Source organism: Aquarana catesbeiana, linkage group LG07, assembly GCF_042186555.1.
Source record: "Aquarana catesbeiana isolate 2022-GZ linkage group LG07, ASM4218655v1, whole genome shotgun sequence".
NCBI lineage: Eukaryota > Metazoa > Chordata > Amphibia > Anura > Ranidae > Aquarana > Aquarana catesbeiana.
The window spans coordinates 313,787,093-313,803,021 of record NC_133330.1 but is presented as its reverse complement, the minus strand read 5'-3'; the positions used below and the strand labels follow the sequence as shown (position 1 = coordinate 313,803,021).

Sequence of the window (15,929 nt, the reverse complement as noted above, 5' to 3'; positions counted from 1 at the left end):
ACACAATTTCTAAATATAAAAATAAATCAAATAAATAAGAAAAAAAAAAAAAAAAATTTTTAAAGCGCCTCCCGTCCCCGCGCAGCAAAGAAAACGCATACGGAAGTCGTGCCCGCATATGCAAACGGGGTTCAAATCACACATGTGAGGTATCCCTGCGATCGTCAGAGCGAGAGCAATAATTCTAGCACTAGACCTCCTCTAACTCTAACCGTAAAAAAAACTTTAAAGCGTCACCTATGGAGATTTTTAGGTACCGTAGTTTGTCACCATTCCACGAGTGTGTGCAATTATAAAGCGTGACATGTTTGGTATCCATTTACTCGCCGTAACGTTATCTTTCACATTATACAAAAAAATTGGGCTAACTTTACTGTTTGATTTTTTTTTTAATTCATGAAAGTGTCCCTTTTCCCAAAAAGTTGCGTTTAAAACACCGCTGCACAAATACCGTGTGATAAAAAAATATTGCAACAATTACCATTTTATGCTCTAGATTCTCTGCTAAAAAATTTATATATATAATGTTTGGGGGCTCTAAGTAATTTTCTAGCAAAAAATACAGATTTTAACTTGTAAACATCAAATGTCAAAAATAGGCTTAGTCATGAAAGGGTTAAATCACTGTTAGCTATTCCTTAGATGTTCTAATGATATTGCTGTTTACAGTTTGCATTGTTTAGGACAATGTGATCAAATACTTACCTGATTCTGTGTGGTATATATTCTGTGTAAATTTACAATTAAGCCAGTTCCAGTTTTCACCTAAGCTAGTGCAGTCTAGTTCTTGGGTGCAATATTTAGTTATAATACCTGGTTACTGAGTGAAGAAAGCTGTACCTTGATGGAGGCACCCAGGTGCCAGGTGGTCCGTCACACCCATTAAAACAGTTAATAAACCTGCTCTTCAGAATACACCATACCTTCTTTTGAAGCATCTCCACAAATCCAATAGGATCGACCAGCGCGTCCTTCTGGTGATGGGTTAACTTCTCAATGTCTAACACGGCTTGTGATCGCTGAGCCTCCAGCACTGAGATAGTCTGTAAAAGCCTCTGATAACTGGAAGGAAAAGAGAAAAAATAAATGACAATCAGTGCACACAGCTCAAGACTCTAGAAGGACACAGACCGTACAGAAACCCATTACACTGAGTGAAATGAAGATTCTCAGATACACAGTACAGGATAAGACCCCATCATACAGCAAGGTTTACACATAAAAGAATATTACAAAATCGGAAATGTCAAGAAACATTGTGCCACTGTAACTAAGAGTTCAAGGAAAGGTAGACTGTTTAGTTTTAGGTTTCCTTTCACATTAGAATTCAACAAAAGAATCCAATTAGCCTGAAATCAGCTGGTCATGCAATAAATGGAACAGGTTTACATTCATACAATTTTTGCATCCTGTGCTTAGTTTAAAAAAGTCACTAATGTTTTAAAGAATAAATTCCAGGCATGGCTATATTATAGTTACATTGGACCAGTGGCGTAGCGTGGGTTGTCAGCACCCGGGGCAAGGCAAGTAATTTGCGCCCCCCCCCCCCCAACCTGCGGACTTTTAGCTATCCCTGAGTCCCTTCAAATACAATAGTACTGACCTACCTGATTCCTATACTGACCACTACACTGAGAACTACACTGTCCACTACACTGACCACTATACTATACTCGCCACCATACTACACTGACCACTATACTAAACTGACCACTATACTACACTGTCCACTATACTACACTACACTTGACCACCATACTACACTGACCACTATACTAAACTGTCCACTATACTGACCACTATACTACACTACACTGTCCACTATACTACACTATACTGACCACCATACTACACTGTCCACTATACTACACTACACTGTCCACCATACTACACTGTCCACCATACTACACTGTCCACCATACTACACTGTCCACCATACTACACTGTCCACCATACTACACTGTCCACCATACTAGGTGGGCACTGCACAGCAATTTATATGATGGGCACTGCACATGACATGGTGGGCACTGTATGACACAGCACATTACATGGTGGGTACAGCGCATTACATGGCACAGCACATGACGTGGTGGGCACAGCACATTACATGGTGGGCACTGAATGGCACATAACATTACATGGTGGGCACAACACATTACATGGTGGGCACTGCATGGCATAGCACGTTTCATGGTGGGAAATGCAACTGCACATTACATGTTAGGAACTGCACATGACATGGTGGGCACTGTTGAACAGCACAGCACATTACACAGTGGGCACAACACACTACATGCTGGGCACAGCACATGGCAGGGTGGGCACAGCATAGCACATGACATGGTGGGAAGTGCACATGACATGGTGGGCGCTGCACATTACACGGTGGGATCACTGTATGGCACAGCACATGACATGGTGGACACTGCAAATTACATAGCGGGCATTGCAAGGCACAGCCATGACATGGTGGGCATTGCACATGACATGGTTGGCACTGGATGGCACATCACATGACATGGTGGGCACTGCATATTACATGGTGGGCAATGCAAGGCACAGCATGACATAGTGGGCACTGCACATCACATGAAGGGCAATGTAATGCACAGCACATGACATGGTCAGCACAGCGCATTACATGGTGGGCACTGCAATGTACAGCAAATGACATACTGGACACAGCACATTACATGGGGGGCACTGCAAGGCACATGACATGGTGGGCACAGCGCATTACATGGTGGGCACTGAATGGCACATAACATTACATGGTGGGCACAACACATTACATGGTGGGCACTGCATGGCATAGCACGTTTCATGGTGGGAAATGCAACTGCACATTACATGTTAGGAACTGCACATGACATGGTGGGCACTGCAAGGCACAGCATGACATAGTGGGCACTGCACATCACATGAAGGGCAATGCAATGCACAGCACATGACATTGTTCAGCACAGCGCATTACATGGTGGGCACTGCAACGTACAGCAAATGACATACTGGACACAGCACATTACATGGGGGGCACTGCAAGGCACATGACATGGTGGGCACAGCACATTACATGGGGGGCACTGCAAGGCACATGACATGACATGGTGGGCACAGCACATTACATGGGGGCACTGCAAGGCACATGACATGACATTGTGGGCACAGCACATTACATGGGGACACTGCAAGGCACATGACATGGTGGGCACAGCACATTACATGGGGGGGCACTGCAAGGCACATGACATGACATGGTGGGCACAGAACATTACATGGGGACACTGCAAGGCACATGACATGACATGACATGGTGGGCACAGCACATTACATGGGGGGCACTGCAATGCACATGACATGGTGTGCACAGAACTTTACATAGTGGGCACTGCAATGCACATGACATGGTGGGCACAGCACATTACATAGGGGCACTGCAATGCACATGACAGGACATGGTGGGCACAGCACATTACATGGGGGGCACTGCAAGGCACATGACATGACATGGTGGGCACAGCACATTACATGGGGGGCACTGCAAGGCACATGACATGACATGGTGGGCACAGCACATTACATGGGGGCACTGCAAGGCACATGACATGACATAGTGGGCACAGCACATTACATGGGGGGGCACTGCAAGGTACATGACATGCGGGGCACAGCACTTTACATAGTGGGCACTGCAATGCACATGACATGACATGACATGGTGGGCACAGCACATTACATGGGGGCACTGCAATACACATGACATGGTGGGCACAGAACATTACATGGGGGCACTGCAATGCACATGACATGGTGGGCACAGAACATTACATGGGGGGCACTGCAAGGCACATGACATGGTGGGCACTGGGCACAAGAGAGCACATTACATGGGGGAAGCAGCAGTCTGTCCCCTAGCACAATAATTACACAACATCCCCCTAACACATGTACTGACCTTATCATAACAGTATGGGAGATGTCCTTCCTCCCGGGCTCCTGCTGGTTAGGAGAACATCAGCGCCCCTCCCCCAGACACTGAGGATCTGTGTGTGTGTAACAGATCCTGTGATAGGGGTCAGTCATCGGCAGAGACAGGACTTGGCTGCACTGACTTGTCTCCTCCAATACTGTCCACTACACTGCCCCCCATAGTGACACTACACTGCCCCCCATAGTGACACTACACTGCCCCCCATAGTGACACTACACTGCCCCCCATAGTGACACTACACTGCCCCCCATAGTGACACTACACTGACCCCCATAGTGACACTACACTGCCCCCCATAGTGACACTACACTGACCTCCATAGTGACACTACACTGACCTCCATAGTGACACTACAATGACCCCCATAGTGACACTACACTGACCCCCATAGTGACACTACACTGACCCCCATAGTGACACTACACTGACCCCCATAGTGACACTACACTGACCTCCATAGTGACACTACACTGCCCCCCCATACTGACACTACACTGACCTCCATAGTGACACTACACTGCCCCCCATAGTGACACTACACTGACCTCCATAGTGACACTACACTGACCTCCATAGTGACACTACACTGACCTCCATAGTGACACTACACTGACCTCCCATACTGACACTACACTGACCTCCCATACTGACACTACACTGACCTCCCATAGTGACACTACACTGACCTCCCATACTGACACTACACTGACCTCCCATACTGACACTACACTGACCTCCCATAGTGACACTACACTGACCTCCCATAGTGACACTACACTGACCTCCATACTGACACTACACTGACCCCCCATAGTGACACTACACTGACCTCCATACTGACACTACACTGACCTCCATAGTGACACTACACTGACCTCCATAGTGACACTACACTGACCTCCATAGTGACACTACACTGACCTCCATAGTGACACTACACTGACCTCCATAGTGACACTACACTGACCTCCATACTGACACTACACTGACCTCCATACTGACACTACACTGCCCCCCATAGTGACACTACACTGACCTCCATACTGACACTACACTGACCTCCATACTGACACTACACTGACCTCCATACTGACACTACACTGCCCCCCATAGTGACACTACACTGACCTCCATACTGACACTACACTGCCCCCCATAGCGACACTACACTGACCTCCATAGTGACACTACACTGACCTCCATAGTGACACTACACTGACCTCCATAGTGACACTACACTGCCCTCCATAGTGACACTACACTGCCCCCCATAGTGACACTACACTGACCTCCATACTGACACTACACTGACCTCCATACTGACACTACACTGCCCCCCATAGTGACACTACACTGCCCCCCATAGTGACACTACACTGCCCCCCATAGTGACACTACACTGACCTCCATAGTGACACTACACTGACCTCCATAGTGACACTACACTGACCTCCATAGTGACACTACACTGCCCCCCATACTGACACTACACTGACCTCCATAGTGACACTACACTGACCTCCATAGTGACACTACACTGACCTCCCATAGTGACACTACACTGACCTCCATAGTGACACTACACTGACCTCCATAGTGACACTACACTGCCCCCCATACTGACACTACACTGCCCCCCATACTGACACTACACTGCCCCCCATACTGACACTACACTGACCTCCATACTGACACTACACTGACCTCCATACTGACACTACACTGACCTCCATACTGACACTACACTGACCTCCATAGTGACACTACACTGCCCCCCATAGTGACACTACACTGCCCCCCATAGTGACACTACACTGCCCCCCATAGTGACACTACACTGCCCCCCATAGTGACACTACACTGCCCCCCATAGTGACACTACACTGACCTCCATACTGACACTACACTGACCTCCATACTGACACTACACTGACCTCCATACTGACACTACACTGACCTCCATACTGACACTACACTGCCCCCCATAGTGACACTACACTGACCTCCATAGTGACACTACACTGACCTCCATAGTGACACTACACTGACCTCCATAGTGACACTACACTGACCCCCATACTGACACTACACTGACCTCCCATAGTGACACTACACTGACCCCCATACTGACACTACACTGACCTCCCATAGTGACACTACACTGACCTCCATAGTGACACTACACTGACCTCCATACTATACTAAACTACATTGTCCTGCCTACAGTCTCTCTCTCTTGCCCCCCTCCCCCTCCCAGTAACAAGACTCTCACTTACCTTCTTCTCCTGGCTGCATCGATCCGGATGAGGAGGAGAACACAGCGGCGGATCACTTTCTTCTCTCCCCCGCGCTCTGCTTGCTGCCATGTTCAGTATCCAGCGCCCTGTGATTGGGTGTATGGGGGTCATGTGCGGAGGCGGGGCGCCTCACATGACCCCCATACACCCAATCACAGGGCGCCGGACACTTAACATGGCGGCCGGAGCCCGGGCACCCAAATTTAGAAATTAGGAGGAGGCAGCCAGTGACACATACTGGCGCCCCCCTAAATATCGCGCCCGGGGCCACGGCACCCCCTGCACCCCCCACGCTACGCCACTGTGTGAGGCGCCCCGCCTCCGCACATGACCCCCATACACCCAATCACAGGGCGCTGGATACTGAACATGGCAGCAAGCAGAGCGCGGGGGAGAGAAGAAAGTGATCCGCCGCTGTGTTCTCCTCCTCATCCGGATCGATGCAGCCAGGAGAAGAAGGTAAGTGAGAGTCTTGTTACTGGGAGGGGGAGGGGGCAAGAGAGAGAGACTGTAGGCAGGACAATGTAGTTTAGTATAGTATGGAGGTCAGTGTAGTGTCACTATGGGAGGTCAGTGTAGTGTCAGTATGGAGGTCAGTGTAGTGTCACTATGGAGGTCAGTGTAGTGTCACTATGGGGGGCAGTGTAGTGTCACTATGGAGGTCAGTGTAGTGTCAGTATGGAGGTCAGTGTAGTGTCACTATGGAGGTCAGTGTAGTGTCACTATGGAGGTCATTGTAGTGTCACTATGGAGGTCAGTGTAGTGTCACTATGGAGGTCAGTGTAGTGTCACTATGGAGGTCAGTGTAGTGTCACTATGGGGGGCAGTGTAGTGTCACTATGGAGGTCAGTGTAGTGTCACTATGGAGGTCATTGTAGTGTCACTATGGAGGTCAGTGTAGTGTCACTATGAAGGTCAGTGTAGTGTCACTATGGAGGTCATTGTAGTGTCACTATGGAGGTCAGTGTAGTGTCACTATGGAGGTCAGTGTAGTGTCAGTATGGAGGTCAGTGTAGTGTCAGTATGGAGGTCAGTGTAGTGTCACTATGGAGGTCAGTGTAGTGTCACTATGGAGGTCAGTGTAGTGTCACTATGGAGGTCAGTGTAGTGTCAGTATGGAGGTCAGTGTAGTGTCACTATGGGAGGTCAGTGTAGTGTTAGTATGGAGGTCAGTGTAGTGTCACTATGGGAGGTCAGTGTAGTGTCAGTATGGAGGTCAGTGTAGTGTCAGTATGGAGGTCAGTGTAGTGTCAGTATGGAGGTCAGTGTAGTGTCACTATGGAGGTCAGTGTAGTGTCACTATGGGGGTCAGTGTAGTGTCACTATGGGGGTCAGTGTAGTGTCACTATGGGGGGCAGTGTAGTGTCACTATGGGGGGCAGTGTAGTGTCACTATGGGAGGTCAGTGTAGTGTCACTATGGGAGGTCAGTGTAGTGTCACTATGGGAGGTCAGTGTAGTGTCACTATGGGAGGTCAGTGTAGTGTCACTATGGGAGGTCAGTGTAGTGTCACTATGGGAGGTCAGTGTAGTGTCACTATGGGAGGTCAGTGTAGTGTCACTATGGGAGGTCAGTGTAGTGTCACTATGGAGGTCAGTGTAGTGTCACTATGGGAGGTCAGTGTAGTGTCACTATGGAGGTCAGTGTAGTGTCACTATGGGGGGCAGTGTAGTGTCACTATGGGGGGCAGTGTAGTGTCACTATGGGGGGCAGTGTAGTGTCACTATGGAGGGCAGTGTAGTGTCAGTATGGAGGTCAGTGTAGTGTCACTATGGGGGTCAGTGTAGTGTCACTATGGAGGTCAGTGTAGTGTCACTATGGAGGTCAGTGTAGTGTCAGTATGGGAGGTCAGTGTAGTGTCACTATGGGAGGTCAGTGTAGTGTCACTATGGAGGTCAGTGTAGTGTCACTATGGAGGTCAGTGTAGTATCACTATGGGGGTCAGTGTAGTGTCACTATGGGGGTCAGTGTAGTGTCACTATGGGGGTCAGTGTAGTGTCACTATGGTGGTCAGTGTAGTGTCACTATGGGGGGCAGTGTAGTGTCACTATGGAGGTCAGTGTAGTGTCACTATGGGGGTCAGTGTAGTGTCACTATGGGGGTCAGTGTAGTGTCACTATGGGGGTCAGTGTAGTGTCACTATGGAGGTCAGTGTAGTGTCACTATGGGGGTCAGTGTAGTGTCACTATGGGGGTCAGTGTAGTGTCACTATGGGGGGCAGTGTAGTGTCACTATGGGGGGCAGTGTAGTGTCACTATGGGGGGCAGTGTAGTGTCACTATGGAGGTCAGTGTAGTGTCACTATGGAGGTCAGTGTAGTGTCACTATGGAGGTCAGTGTAGTGTCACTATGGGGGGCAGTGTAGTGTCAGTATGGAGGTCAGTGTAGTGTCACTATGGGGGTCAGTGTAGTGTCAGTATGGGGGTCAGTGTAGTGTCAGTATGGAGGTCAGTGTAGTGTCAGTATGGAGGTCAGTGTAGTGTCACTATGGGAGGTCAGTGTAGTGTCACTATGGGAGGTCAGTGTAGTGTCAGTATGGAGGTCAGTGTAGTGTCAGTATGGAGGTCAGTGTAGTGTCAGTATGGAGGTCAGTGTAGTGTCACTATGGGGGTCAGTGTAGTGTCACTATGGGGGTCAGTGTAGTGTCACTATGGGAGGTCAGTGTAGTGTCACTATGGGAGGTCAGTGTAGTGTCACTATGGGAGGTCAGTGTAGTGTCACTATGGGGGTCAGTGTAGTGTCACTATGGGAGGTCAGTGTAGTGTCACTATGGGGGTCAGTGTAGTGTCACTATGGGGGTCAGTGTAGTGTCACTATGGGGGGCAGTGTAGTGTCACTATGGAGGTCAGTGTAGTGTCACTATGGGGGTCAGTGTAGTGTCACTATGAGAGGTCAGTGTAGTGTCACTATGGAGGTCAGTGTAGTGTCACTATGGGAGGTCAGTGTAGTGTCACTATGGGAGGTCAGTGTAGTGTCACTATGGGAGGTCAGTGTAGTGTCACTATGGGAGGTCAGTGTAGTGTCAGTATCGAGGTCAGTGTAGTGTCACTATGGGGGTCAGTGTAGTGTCACTATGGGGGTCAGTGTAGTGTCACTATGGAGGTCAGTGTAGTGTCAGTATGGGAGGTCAGTGTAGTGTCACTATGGAGGTCAGTGTAGTGTCACTATGGAGGTCAGTGTAGTGTCACTATGGAGGTCAGTGTAGTGTCACTATGGAGGTCAGTGTAGTGTCACTATGGGGGTCAGTGTAGTGTCACTATGGAGGTCAGTGTAGTGTCAGTATGGAGGTCAGTGTAGTGTCAGTATGGAGGTCAGTGTAGTGTCAGTATGGAGGTCAGTGTAGTGTCAGTATGGGAGGTCAGTGTAGTGTCAGTATGGGAGGTCAGTGTAGTGTCAGTATGGGAGGTCAGTGTAGTGTCACTATGGAGGTCAGTGTAGTGTCACTATGGGAGGTCAGTGTAGTGTCACTATGGGAGGTCAGTGTAGTGTCACTATGGAGGTCAGTGTAGTGTCACTATGGGGGGCAGTGTAGTGTCACTATGGGAGGTCAGTGTAGTGTCACTATGGGAGGTCAGTGTAGTGTCACTATGGGAGGTCAGTGTAGTGTCACTATGGAGGTCAGTGTAGTGTCACTATGGAGGTCAGTGTAGTGTCACTATGGAGGTCAGTGTAGTGTCACTATGGAGGTCAGTGTAGTGTCACTATGGGGGGCAGTGTAGTGTCACTATGGGGGGCAGTGTAGTGTCACTATGGAGGTCAGTGTAGTGTCACTATGGGGGGCAGTGTAGTGTCAGTATGGAGGTCAGTGTAGTGTCACTATGGGGGTCAGTGTAGTGTCACTATGGAGGTCAGTGTAGTGTCACTATGGAGGTCAGTGTAGTGTCAGTATGGGAGGTCAGTGTAGTGTCAGTATGGGAGGTCAGTGTAGTGTCACTATGGAGGTCAGTGTAGTGTCACTATGGAGGTCAGTGTAGTGTCACTATGGGGGTCAGTGTAGTGTCACTATGGGGGTCAGTGTAGTGTCACTATGGGAGGTCAGTGTAGTGTCACTATGGGGGTCAGTGTAGTGTCACTATGGGAGGTCAGTGTAGTGTCACTATGGGGGTCAGTGTAGTGTCACTATGGTGGTCAGTGTAGTGTCACTATGGGGGGCAGTGTAGTGTCACTATGGGGGGCAGTGTAGTGTCACTATGGAGGTCAGTGTAGTGTCACTATGGGGGGCAGTGTAGTGTCACTATGGGGGGCAGTGTAGTGTCAGTATGGAGGTCAGTGTAGTGTTAGTATGGAGGTCAGTGTAGTGTCAGTATGGGGGTCAGTGTAGTGTCAGTATGGGAGGTCAGTGTAGTGTCACTATGGGGGTCAGTGTAGTGTCACTATGGAGGTCAGTGTAGTGTCAGTATGGACAGTGGCGTAGCGTGGGGGGTGCAGGGGGTGCCGTGGCCCCGGGCGCGATATTTAGGGGGGCGCCAGTATGTGTCACTGGCTGCCTCCTCCTAATTTCTAATTTTGTGTCCCCGGGCTCCGGCCGCCATGTTAAGTGTCCGGCGCCCTGTGATTGGGTGTATGGGGGTCATGTGAGGCGCCCCGCCTCCGCACATGACCCCCATACACCCAATCACAGGGCGCTGGATACTGAACATGGCAGCAAGCAGAGCGCGGGGGAGAGAAGAAAGTGATCCGCCGCTGTGTTCTCCTCCTCATCCGGATCGATGCAGCCAGGAGAAGAAGGTAAGTGAGAGTCTTGTTACTGGGAGGGGGAGGGGGGCAAGAGAGAGAGACTGTAGGCAGGACAATGTAGTTTAGTATAGTATGGGGGTCAGTGTAGTGTCACTATGGGAGGTCACTGTAGTGTCACTATGGAGGTCAGTGTAGTGTCACTATGGGAGGTCAGTGTAGTGTCACTATGGGAGGTCAGTGTAGTGTCAGTATGGAGGTCAGTGTAGTGTCAGTATGGAGGTCAGTGTAGTGTCAGTATGGAGGTCAGTGTAGTGTCACTATGGGGGGCAGTGTAGTGTCACTATGGGGGGCAGTGTAGTGTCACTATGGAGGTCAGTGTAGTGTCACTATAGAGGTCAGTGTAGTGTCACTATGGGGGGCAGTGTAGTGTCAGTATGGGGGGCAGTGTAGTGTCAGTATGGAGTTCAGTGTAGTGTCACTATGGAGGTCAGTGTAGTATCAGTATGGAGGTCAGTGTAGTGTCAGTATGGAGGTCAGTGTAGTGTCAGTATGGAGGTCAGTGTAGTGTCACTATGGAGGTCAGTGTAGTGTCACTATGGGGGGCAGTGTAGTGTCACTATGGAGGTCAGTGTAGTGTCACTATGGGAGGTCAGTGTAGTGTCACTATGGGAGGTCAGTGTAGTGTCACTATGGGGGGCAGTGTAGTGTCACTATAGAGGTCAGTGTAGTGTCACTATGGGGGGCAGTGTAGTGTCACTATGGAGGTCAGTGTAGTGTCACTATGGAGGTCAGTGTAGTGTCACTATGGGAGGTCAGTGTAGTGTCACTATGGAGGTCAGTGTAGTGTCACTATGGAGGTCAGTGTAGTGTCACTATGGGGGTCAGTGTAGTGTCACTATGGGGGTCAGTGTAGTGTCACTATGGGGGTCAGTGTAGTGTCACTATGGAGGTCAGTGTAGTGTCACTATGGAGGTCAGTGTAGTGTCACTATGGAGGTCAGTGTAGTGTCACTATGGAGGTCAGTGTAGTGTCACTATGGAGGTCAGTGTAGTGTCACTATGGGGGGCAGTGTAGTGTCAGTATGGAGGTCAGTGTAGTGTCAGTATGGAGGTCAGTGTAGTGTCAGTATGGAGGTCAGTGTAGTGTCAGTATGGAGGTCAGTGTAGTGTCAGTATGGAGGTCAGTGTAGTGTCAGTATGGAGGTCAGTGTAGTGTCAGTATGGAGGTCAGTGTAGTGTCAGTATGGAGGTCAGTGTAGTGTCAGTATGGAGGTCAGTGTAGTGTCAGTATGGAGGTCAGTGTAGTGTCAGTATGGAGGTCAGTGTAGTGTCAGTATGGAGGTCAGTGTAGTGTCGCTATGGAGGTCAGTGTAGTGTCGCTATGGAGGTCAGTGTAGTGTCGCTATGGAGGTCAGTGTAGTGTCGCTATGGAGGTCAGTGTAGTGTCAGTATGGAGGTCAGTGTAGTGTCAGTATGGAGGTCAGTGTAGTGTCAGTATGGAGGTCAGTGTAGTGTCAGTATGGAGGTCAGTGTAGTGTCAGTATGGAGGTCAGTGTAGTGTCAGTATGGGAGGTCAGTGTAGTGTCAGTATGGAGGTCAGTGTAGTGTCACTATGGAGGTCAGTGTAGTGTCACTATGGGGGGCAGTGTAGTGTCACTATGGGGGAAGTGTAGTGTCACTATGGGAGGTCAGTGTAGTGTCACTATGGGGGGCAGTGTAGTGTCACTATGGGGGTCAGTGTAGTGTCAGTATGGAGGTCAGTGTAGTGTCAGTATGGAGGTCAGTGTAGTGTCAGTATGGAGGTCAGTGTAGTGTCAGTATGGAGGTCAGTGTAGTGTCAGTATGGAGGTCAGTGTAGTGTCAGTATGGAGGTCAGTGTAGTGTCAGTATGGAGGTCAGTGTAGTGTCAGTATGGAGGTCAGTGTAGTGTCAGTATGGAGGTCAGTGTAGTGTCAGTATGGAGGTCAGTGTAGTGTCAGTATGGAGGTCAGTGTAGTGTCAGTATGGAGGTCAGTGTAGTGTCAGTATGGAGGTCAGTGTAGTGTCGCTATGGAGGTCAGTGTAGTGTCGCTATGGAGGTCAGTGTAGTGTCGCTATGGAGGTCAGTGTAGTGTCGCTATGGAGGTCAGTGTAGTGTCAGTATGGAGGTCAGTGTAGTGTCAGTATGGAGGTCAGTGTAGTGTCAGTATGGAGGTCAGTGTAGTGTCAGTATGGAGGTCAGTGTAGTGTCAGTATGGGAGGTCAGTGTAGTGTCAGTATGGAGGTCAGTGTAGTGTCACTATGGAGGTCAGTGTAGTGTCACTATGGGGGGCAGTGTAGTGTCACTATGGGGGAAGTGTAGTGTCACTATGGGAGGTCAGTGTAGTGTCACTATGGGGGGCAGTGTAGTGTCACTATGGGGGGCAGTGTAGTGTCACTATGGAGGTCAGTGTAGTGTCACTATGGAGGTCAGTGTAGTGTCAGTATGGAGGTCAGTGTAGTGTCAGTATGGGGGGCAGTGTAGTGTCAGTATGGAGGTCAGTGTAGTGTCAGTATGGAGGTCAGTGTAGTGTCACTATGGGGGTCAGTGTAGTGTCAGTATGGAGGTCAGTGTAGTGTCACTATGGAGGTCAGTGTAGTGTCAGTATGGGGGGCAGTGTAGTGTCAGTATGGAGGTCAGTGTAGTGTCAGTATGGAGGTCAGTGTAGTGTCAGTATGGAGGTCAGTGTAGTGTCAGTATGGGAGGTCAGTGTAGTGTCACTATGGGAGGTCAGTGTAGTGTCACTATGGGAGGTCAGTGTAGTGTCACTATGGGGGGCAGTGTAGTGTCACTATGGGGGGCAGTGTAGTGTCACTATGGGGGTCAGTGTAGTGTCACTATGGAGGTCAGTGTAGTGTCACTATGGGAGGTCAGTGTAGTGTCACTATGGGGGGCAGTGTAGTGTCAGTATGGGGGGCAGTGTAGTGTCAGTATGGAGGTCAGTGTAGTGTCACTATGGGGGTCAGTGTAGTGTCAGTATGGAGGTCAGTGTAGTGTCAGTATGGGGGTCAGTGTAGTGTCAGTATGGGGGTCAGTGTAGTGTCACTATGGAGGTCAGTGTAGTGTCACTATGGAGGTCAGTGTAGTGTCAGTATGGGGGGCAGTGTAGTGTCAGTATGGAGGTCAGTGTAGTGTCACTATGGGGGTCAGTGTAGTGTCAGTATGGAGGTCAGTGTAGTGTCAGTATGGGGGTCAGTGTAGTGTCAGTATGGAGGTCAGTGTAGTGTCAGTATGGAGGTCAGTGTAGTGTCAGTATGGAGGTCAGTGTAGTGTCAGTATGGAGGTCAGTGTAGTGTCAGTATGGAGGTCAGTGTAGTGTCAGTATGGAGGTCAGTGTAGTGTCACTATGGGAGGTCAGTGTAGTGTCACTATGGGAGGTCAGTGTAGTGTCACTATGGGAGGTCAGTGTAGTGTCACTATGGGAGGTCAGTGTAGTGTCACTATGGGAGGTCAGTGTAGTGTCAGTATGGAGGTCAGTGTAGTGTCAGTATGGGAGGTCAGTGTAGTGTCACTATGGAGGTCAGTGTAGTGTCACTATGGAGGTCAGTGTAGTGTCACTATGGGGGGCAGTGTAGTGTCACTATGGAGGTCAGTGTAGTGTCACTATGGGGGGCAGTGTAGTGTCACTATGGAGGTCAGTGTAGTGTCACTATGGAGGTCAGTGTAGTGTCACTATGGTGGGCAGTGTAGTGTCACTATGGAGGTCAGTGTAGTGTCACTATGGGGGGCAGTGTAGTTACACTATGGAGGTCAGTGTAGTGTCAGTATGGAGGTCAGTGTAGTGTCAGTATGGAGGTCAGTGTAGTGTCAGTATGGAGGTCAGTGTAGTGTCAGTATGGAGGTCAGTGTAGTGTCAGTATGGAGGTCAGTGTAGTGTCAGTATGGGGGGCAGTGTAGTGTCACTATGGGAGGTCAGTGTAGTGTCACTATGGGAGGTCAGTGTAGTGTCACTATGGGGGGCAGTGTAGTGTCACTATGGGGGGCAGTGTAGTGTCACTATGGGGGGCAGTGTAGTGTCACTATGGGGGGCAGTGTAGTGTCACTATGGGGGGCAGTGTAGTGTCACTATGGGGGGCAGTGTAGTGTCACTATGGAGGTCAGTGTAGTGTCACTATGGAGGTCAGTGTAGTGTCAGTATGGAGGTCAGTGTAGTGTCACTATAGAGGTCAGTGTAGTGTCACTATGGGGGGCAGTGTAGTGTCACTATGGGGGGCAGTGTAGTGTCACTATGGAGGTCAGTGTAGTGTCACTATGGAGATCAGTGTAGTGTCACTATGGGAGGTCAGTGTAGTGTCACTATGGGAGGTCAGTGTAGTGTCACTATGGGGGGCAGTGTAGTGTCACTATGGAGGTCAGTGTAGTGTCACTATGGAGGTCAGTGTAGTGTCACTATGGAGGTCAGTGTAGTGTCACTATGGAGGTCAGTGTAGTGTCACTATGGGGGTCAGTGTAGTGTCACTATGGAGGTCAGTGTAGTGTCACTATGGAGGTCAGTGTAGTGTCACTATGGAGGTCAGTGTAGTGTCAGTATGGAGGTCAGTGTAGTGTCAGTATGGAGGTCAGTGTAGTGTCAGTATGGAGGTCAGTGTAGTGTCAGTATGGAGGTCAGTGTAGTGTCAGTATGGAGGTCAGTGTAGTGTCAGTATGGAGGTCAGTGTAGTGTCAGTATGGAGGTCAGTGTAGTGTCAGTATGGGAGGTCAGTGTAGTGTCAGTATGGGAGGTCAGTGTAGTGTCAGTATGGAGGTCAGTGTAGTGTCAGTATGGAGGTCAGTGTAGTGTCACTATGGAGGTCAGTGTAGTGTCACTATGGAGGTCAGTGTAGTGTCACTATGGAGGTCAGTGTAGTGTCAGTATGGGAGGTCAGTGTAGTGTCAGTATGGGAGGTCAGTGTAGTGTCAGTATGGGAGGTCAGTGTAGTGTCACTATGGAGGTCAGTGTAGTGTC

At 49.6% G+C, this 15,929-nt stretch overlaps 1 protein-coding gene across 1 annotated transcript in view; it reads right to left on the bottom strand.

The window, feature by feature from the left end:
- Window positions 1-15,929, bottom strand: part of LOC141102986 (ZZ-type zinc finger-containing protein 3-like) — a 116,200-nt gene that overhangs the window by 39,050 nt on the left and 61,221 nt on the right. Inside the window, exon 2 of the mRNA XM_073592076.1 lies at window positions 924-1,062. Coding sequence (XP_073448177.1) covers window positions 924-1,062 — 139 coding nt within the window. The remainder of the gene's footprint in view (window positions 1-923; window positions 1,063-15,929) is intronic.